The sequence below is a fragment of the Solea solea genome, chromosome 7, assembly GCF_958295425.1.
Source record: "Solea solea chromosome 7, fSolSol10.1, whole genome shotgun sequence".
Classification (NCBI taxonomy): Eukaryota; Metazoa; Chordata; class Actinopteri; order Pleuronectiformes; family Soleidae; genus Solea; species Solea solea.
In genome coordinates, this window is record NC_081140.1 from 13,142,587 (window position 1) to 13,150,724 (window position 8,138).

The 8,138-nt window shown below is 42.3% G+C and overlaps 1 protein-coding gene across 1 annotated transcript; it reads left to right on the plus strand.

Moving 5' to 3' along the window:
* Positions 1-4,289: 4,289 nt before the first annotated feature.
* Positions 4,290-8,122, plus strand: phox2a (paired like homeobox 2A). The gene is made up of 3 exons (XM_058633207.1): positions 4,290-4,591; positions 5,688-5,875; positions 6,033-8,122. Exons 1-3 carry the CDS (start codon positions 4,369-4,371, stop codon positions 6,519-6,521), a joined length of 900 nt encoding a protein of 299 aa, XP_058489190.1. The 5' UTR covers positions 4,290-4,368; the 3' UTR covers positions 6,522-8,122.
* Positions 8,123-8,138: the final 16 nt, after the last annotated feature.

Below are 8,138 nucleotides of genomic sequence, written 5' to 3' on the forward strand. Positions count from 1 at the left end.
ACAGCAACAGATTCTGAGCGCCATGTCAATCAGCCACTGCGCATTTTACGCACAGAGACACTACGCAAATGTAGCATCTAAATCAGCGTTCATAAAACAGATGTGTTCCGTCTTCCATAACTAATAATTTATCTAAATTGAAGTGCTTTTTAGATTAATAATACTCAAACCTTCACAACAAGATGTCCAATTAAATTCAGAAAACACTCATAACTTTGATATTTACTCAATTTGACCAATCATTTTATCTGTTCATAATTAAAACGCTGTGCATTTTTCTACATTTAATAAGGAGCATATTCTACATTTAATTTGATTTAATATTGAGTTGCAACTTTAAACACTCATAAATGTGCATTCGTTTTGTTAAACTAATTTAGAGCAATGACACAGTTTAATTAGTTTAATTCATTATAAATGTTAATTACTGTTCCACACACATTTAGGCCTGTGTCTGACCGACGACAACATGGACTGTTGCTCACAGTAACAATGTGTCACCACATGTATTTGTTCATTTAACTGTGTCTTTTACAAAGAAGACGTTTTCTGTCCAAACCAATAAGGAACCGTATCCGCCTGAGTCTGGGGCAGGAAAACGCCTCAGTCTCGACACATGCAGGACATGTTCTTTGAGTTTTCATGATGGATGGACCTGCAGTCTCTCTCTGTCTGTCTCTGTCTCTCTCTCTGACTGACAGCCTCGGACCACCACCGCGTGTCACCTGACAGATACCGGACTGGGCCTCCCGCGAGGCTTTTCTTCAGACCAGTGTCGCCAGTGTCCCATCCTTTAGTCATCCCTTATTCACATGTCTCCACACACACACACACACACACACACACACACACGCGCGCACGCTCACACACACCTCTCCATCCATCCATCCATCCATCCATCACAGGAACTCGCTCTTTCCTCGCATGCAGCGACATATGACGCACACAAGTGCGTTGACGCGCAAACCTGTGTGCGCCAAAGGTGGAGGAGCATCCGAAATGATTTGGTGTTATATATATAAAGAGTGCAGAGTAAAAGCGTGCTTGCACAGCGCAGAAACAGTTGTGCGGACACACCACCATGATTATGTGCCATAAAGTCTAATAGCGTGTTGTTTATCGAGAGACACGATTAATGAACATCACATAAACATCCTAATATTCACCTTTTACCTGTCAGACACAAAAAACGTCTTGTAATCATGAAACATTTTACAGGAATATATGTTGTTTATTTGTTTTAAACAACACATTTGCAAATATGATTCTATTTATATGACTTGTAATTAATATATGTCCATACTTTTTTATTTTATTTTATTTATAATGTATGTTTACTCTTTATTATCTTAGTTGTGCTGTAATAATAATATATCGTATCGTTTAAATCAAAATGTTATTTTATTATCACAACGTCCGGCATATGTTCTTCCTATGTGTCGCCTGTCGCCATGTGATCATGATTTAATATCAGTTTACTGCTTTAAGACATAAAAGCGCCACTTTAATGTTAACTCAATCATAACTCTGAGTACAAACGGAAAGCATCAGATTTACTCTTGATAACCCGGCTCCTCCTGGCCTATAATCCCTATAGTCGGGGTCCCTCTCTCTGGGGCCCTCAGGAGCCTCTGGGGGACCATTGTGTCCCTCCTCTGTTGACTCAGTCGTCATGAATGCCAAAGCTCCTCGTTACTGTTTCCGTCAAAACCGCCCCATGAATGTAAAAGTGCAAAGTTAAAGCCTCCGCATGCAGAGTGGAGCAGAGGAGAGGTCTCCTCCCTCTGCGCCGCAGCTCTGTGGGTGGATTAGCGGCCTGGAAGAGAAACTCTCCGCTCTGCTCCGCTCTCGTCTTTGAAGGGATTAAGAGTTTAAATGGCCTGAAAGCGGGAGAAATATAGGGTCGCTCCTGCAGGCTGCTCTTTTTCTGGAGTTAAACTGTGAAACACTTAAAAGTTTCTTGGCAAACTCACCTCTGAACTCCACAGACGGGACGAGGACACACAACAGCCCCGAGCTGAAAACCAAATTTCATTTAATTTAGGTGATTTAAAGAAAATGCCCCGGTCATGGTCACACACAATTTCATTTGATGTTATTTTATTTTAATCACACTTACATGGAGACCCTTTTGTTTAATGTTTTGTTGGTTGAGTTTGAAGGAAAGTTAGTGAGCCATTTCTACATGACACAATGTAACAGTGAGTTGAGTCTGTGATACTTTGATATTCTATTTTATTAAAACTTGAAGTTAAAGCAGCTCAGTGTATAGTATCTCTATATGGGGAGATAGTTTCACTACATTTGAACCCTTATTTCTATCAACTGTATATGAATATATGCCATCATCACTATAGGCCTGCAGTAATAATCAATAATACAGGCTATAGAGATGTGTAAATATAGACTAATATCTGCAGATCTTAAGGTCTATAGTGATTGTTTGTTTCAAGTTGTATGATAATTTTATGATTTGCATGAATAAAAATAACAAATTCACATAACATCACAACGAAGACGAGCACTAACATGCAGGGTGACGTTATTTGACTGTGGATTATAATCCCATGTTTAGAATGAAGACTGAGATTGACACACACACACACACGCACAAACACACACACAGGGATACTAATTTGTATTTAAAGTGAGTGGAGCAAGGCAAATTCACATGTGCGCGCTCACGTGTGTGTGTGTGTGTGTGTGTGTGTAATGTCATTAAGGAGCATCATCACGCCGCCTCTGGTCAGGCACAGAGATAAGAGCGCGCACTTATGCGTTTCATATTCGCGCACACGACTCCAAACCCAATTAATTTCTGTCGTGCGTCACGGCGGCTACAACGTAATTTTCTTTGTGGATTATATTATTCTGGTGAAATGTATCCACTAATAAAAAGCCTGTTACTTTTATCAACAAGAGACTGAAAAGCAACAGAAGTGTGCGTGTGTGTGTGTGTGTGTGTGGACCGTGTGGGATATGACTTATCACATTGTATGACACCGAACAATAAACTTAAACCAATTTATGGAACGTCAATGCGTTTACGGTTGAGTCTCTCTCTCTCTCCGTGTCTCCCTCTCTGGTTCCCTCTCCAGGCCTATACATCAACCCGACGCTTTCTGCGCTGACATCTCCGTAAAAAAGTGATCGGAATCAAATCAAAGCTTTTAATCTCAGCAATCACCGTCACATCTGGACGTTTCTCGCCACGTAAAGACTTGTGTGGCTGATGCAGCTGCAGCTGCTGATGCTGATGTTGTTGTTCTCCACGCGCTTTTACGCAGCAGTATTTTGGGGCTAAAAACGGCACCTGCTCGTAACATGCACTTATTTATAGATACATTACGCAGTTATGGCTCCATGTATAAACCGCTGTCTCTTATGGTGACATGGTAACTCAGTGCAATATCAATGACAACACACAGGAAGTGTGAGTTTTAGCAGATGCAGCCAATAGCGGACAACCCCACTCTTATCAGGAAACCCCTGATTCAGTAAGTAAGATATGAATTAAACGCAGCTTTATTGTAAAGTTTAAAACACAAAAGTATCAGATGATTATAAAGTAAACCAGGCTGTTATTGGTCCTGTTTGTCCCTTGTATCGTGGTCTTGAATCAGTGTGTTTGTATATAAGAAGCAAATAAGCCAAATCTGTCGTGTTAAAAAAGTGTCCACGCATTATAAACCTTGACAGTTTATGAGCAAAATAAACTCATATATGGATTTATGTAAATGAGATGTGGTGACATTTGATATCCAGTCACATTTGTGCTGAGTGAGGACACTGAACTCAACACAATCATCAATGCTTTTATAAATATTTTCTTCTCTTTTTTTTTTTTTTAGACTTGATTATTTAACTCATGGCACCTGCGAGCTCGCGAGGCTCTGGTGCGCGTGGGCGGCGCAAAAGGGGGGCGTGGGATGGGGTGGGGGCTGTCCGTGTCCACGCTCACTCACTGGTGGCATTGTCATGGAAACTACAGACCACCGCCTCGCTATTGTCTCGCGCTCTGCCAAGTTTATTATAAACACCGCGCGAGCCGCAGCGCGCTGTCAAACGGAGCGCGAGTGCACAGAGAACTACAGTCCAGGGAGCAGAAGAGGAGAAGACGGGATAGACAAGACAGAAAGAGACATATAAAACTGAGGGAAGTGAAGGTAAAGTGTAGAAGGAAAGAAAAAAAACGTCTGGATTATTTGCGGTGAAAAACCAAAAGAAGAGTTTTGGGGAGACGCGTCTTTACGCAGTGGCTGGGACAAACACAGAGGAGATACCAACTGTGAGCAGCTTCTCTCACCATCCTCTGTGTCCATCCACCTCGCTGTGTGTGCACACCGGTGTTGTCACCGGCTCTCCTCCATGTATAAGATGGATTACTCCTACCTGAACTCCTATGACTCCTGCATGGCGGCCATGGAAGCGTCGGCGTACGCGGACTTCAGCTCCTGCAGCCAGGCCAGCTCCTTCCAGTACAACCCGATCCGCAGCGGACCTTTCTCCAACCCGGGCTGCACTCCGCTCAGCACGGCCAGCTGCACACTGGGAGCGCTGCGGGAGCACCAGCCCACACCCTACACCTCAGGTAACACGCAGGGAAAATAATCCCGGAGATAAGAACTCGTATCTGAACAAGAGGGCGAGAGAGCGAGAACAGACGCTGTGACACATGAGCTGCGTAAAGAAGCTTCATAAAATCAGTTTTCTTTAAAGATGGCCTTTTGCATTCCATTTTAATTTAATTTATTTTTTCGTGAGTGGAAAAAAATAAAATCATAATTATTGAAAAAACAAATGTATGAAATTAAAGTTTTATATTATTGTTAAAGTGAAATGAATACGAAGAATACAGTTTATTTTGGGCGTTATACGGAATCATCTGTAATACTGCTGCAGCTATAACTATAGGTCAATATTATATCCTATAATGGATTAAAATGATACACTAAAAAATTTTATTTGACAGCTACAGGAAAAAACAACTCAGTCTTGAGGAATTTATCACTGCACACACACATACACACACGTCTGCCTTTTTATTAAATACCATGATTGTTTGATTAAGTTTTAATCCCGTTTATTAACAGAAGGTTTGAATTTTTTTGATGCTCAGATTAAATTCTAAAAGACTCTCTCACGCCTACACTGAAATATTGCTTTGTGGATATTGAGACATAAATGAAATCATTTTCAAATACATTTAGAATACATGAAATATAGATTAGACTTTTAGTATAAAATATTTTGTACATTTGCCAGATTATATTTTAAATCTAATACAATTAAATTATTTAAGAAAATAAAACGGACAAATAAACCAGTGTTATTGATAATAAACATTTATGTTTTCGTTTGAACGTTTCGTTGTTAATGTGGCCTGCAGGCCTTCGGCTCTCATTATTAGTTTTTATTGTTATTATTATTATTATTGTTATTAAATTATTTATGTATTAAATGAATTTATTTATTTATTTTAATTATTTATTTACACCGTGATATAACTGTGTCGATCAATTTATTCACCTTCCAAAAAAAAATATTCTGATAATTCTGCTATTCACTGCAGCCAGTGCAGCTTTTACGCAGAGCCTGTGCGTGGTTTTTAACCCATGGCCACTTTTCTTTTACGTTGTTTCCTTATACGTTCACACCTCTTAACGGAACTACGTGTCTCCTCGCAGTTCCTTACAAGTTTTTCTCGGATCCCTCTGGCCTGAACGAGAAGCGGAAGCAGCGGCGCATCAGAACCACTTTCACCAGCTCTCAGCTGAAGGAGCTGGAGCGAGTGTTCGCTGAGACACACTATCCAGACATCTACACCCGCGAGGAGCTCGCGCTGAAGATAGACCTGACTGAGGCCCGGGTGCAGGTGAGAGGAACAGGCCTTTTATTTTATGTTTTAACCTGATTTTTGCATTTGTGACATAAAAATGATCTTAAAGCGTTGGTGTAATTCATCTCTATGTTAACTATTCTGTCTGTGTTAAATCAAACACTAACATACCTGTGTGTCTGTGTTTGAGCAGGTGTGGTTTCAGAACAGACGTGCCAAGTTCCGTAAACAGGAGCGTGCAGCCAACGCTAAAGCAAACAACTCCGGTGGCAACACAAGCAGCAGCACCAGCTCTGGAGGGAAGAAAGGCGGAGAGACAAGATCTTCATCAGACGATGACGAGTCCAAAGAATCCACCTGCAGCCCCACACCTGACAGCACGGCCTCCCTGCCGGGCTCAGCCAACGGTAACCTGGGCAGCCCTGCCAGCCTGAGCCCAAGCCCGGCTCCTGCCAACAGTGGCTACATCAACACCTCCAGCTCTCCAGTCCTGCAGGGGCTGAAGGCACCCAACTGGTCCAGCCTGGGGCCATCCAACCCTGCAGTGGCCCAGCCTGCTGCCCAGACTCAGGAGATCCTGAAGGCCTGGCAGCCAGCGGACAGTATGACCGGGCCTTTTGCTGGAGTCCTGTCCTCCTTCCACAGAAAACCCAACCCCGGCATCAAGACGAACCTGTTCTAAAGCACAGACGAAGAGGAACAAGTCAGACAGACATTATGTGGTGGACTGGAGTAGCAACGAGCTTCTGGCTTTCATGAGGGTCAGAACTTGCTCCCAATTATAACAGTGAATTCACTGGTACTCTGTGCCGTAGTCTAGCCAGGGCCTTAATTCCTCTCTGAAAACCATCCTGGCACATCAATTCAAAACACAGGTAATGAAGTCAAAAGTCTGGCCACCATCAGCATTATGCAACCGTGCCCATTATATCGGCAAAACTCTTCCTGGACCAGAAGTCTCTCTTCCTCAGACTCTATTTAATGATGTTAAACTCTTCATGTACTTAAACTGTTCCTGAAAACCTTCACAGGACATTTGTGTTTCCAGTCCAACTTCATCCAAATTTTTTGACTCCATGCGCACATCGGATCCAGACACAACACTCTCCTCCTCTATGTTATTTGTACTGCACGCTTGCCTTCACATTCCCACACTCACTGCATTGCAACACACACACACACACACACACATCCTTGGCCCGGAGCACTTGGTGGACAGCCACCGCTGATGAGCATGGCAGTCAGGTACGAATGCAGAGCAGAAATCCAAACATCCAGCTTCAGCAAATCCACAAGCACAAACTTCCCATAAGCCCCCTGACACACAGGAACACCCAGCAGAGGGAACAGAGTTCCCCCCTAAATCTGTTTGCCGAGCAAAACAGGGCAACCAAAAAAATCCAATTAGAGAAGCTGGGTCCAGACAGGAAACCAACCCAGAACAATACATCCCCTCCTCCATCTCAACTGTATCAAGTCCTGACTCCCCCCAGCTGTCATTTTGAACATGACCTCTCCTCCAGGGTTTAAAATCCCATCATGCCTCTCTCTGTCAAACAGTGGGAACCCAGTTTGACTCACATGTCCTGGTGTTTCCAGCACTGTCGTATTATGGGTGAAGAAAATCTCTCTTACTATAACGGGATTGCAGAGTTGGTATCTCAGTACTGCAGCTGGTTTCCGCCTTGCTTCCTGCTGGATTGATGGGAACCAATGAGACTGAGCTTCGTGCTTCAGTTTGTGGCGTGAACTCCCAACAAGTCAGTTACTTAACGCTCCTGCAGCTGACAAACATACAACAATCGTTCTCAGCAACATGACACACGTTGCTCAAGTGGGAATTTAACATACAGTGAGTTTTCTACTGTATGTTCATTCATTTTATTCTCTCATCTTTAAGAAAAAGCATCTTGTTGCAAATCAGTGAAACAAGCTGGAGGGTTTTTTTGGGGGGGCGGGGTGCTTTCCTCTAGAAATCTATTAAAAAGGGTAAAAAAAAAAAACATGTATTTATTAATATTTTTATTATATCTGTGAGAAACACACCTATTTCTTTGAAGTGCTCCATAGAAATTCTGTAAGTGTAAATTCTGTAATTAGTAATATAAATATTAGGTAGCCTTTTGTTTATTACCTCACACGTTGCTTTACAGGTTGATTTCATCGAAGAGCATCTGTCTCACAGGCCGACACGTCCATGGAAACTATAAATCGACTCTAGCGAATGAGAAGTTATAGCACTACTCTGAATATTCTAATAAAAACTACATTACTGAATCACTACCCCTTCGATGATGTC

Excerpts from the sequence above, each read along its gene's own strand:
- phox2a (XM_058633207.1), top strand. The coding sequence starts at position 4,369 with ATGTATAAGATGGATTACTCCTACCTGAACTCCTATGACTCCTGCATG. Across the intron at positions 4,592-5,687 it reads GCCCACACCCTACACCTCAG|TTCCTTACAAGTTTTTCTCG; the intron begins GTAACACGCAGG and ends GTCTCCTCGCAG. Across the intron at positions 5,876-6,032 it reads TGACTGAGGCCCGGGTGCAG|GTGTGGTTTCAGAACAGACG; the intron begins GTGAGAGGAACA and ends GTGTTTGAGCAG.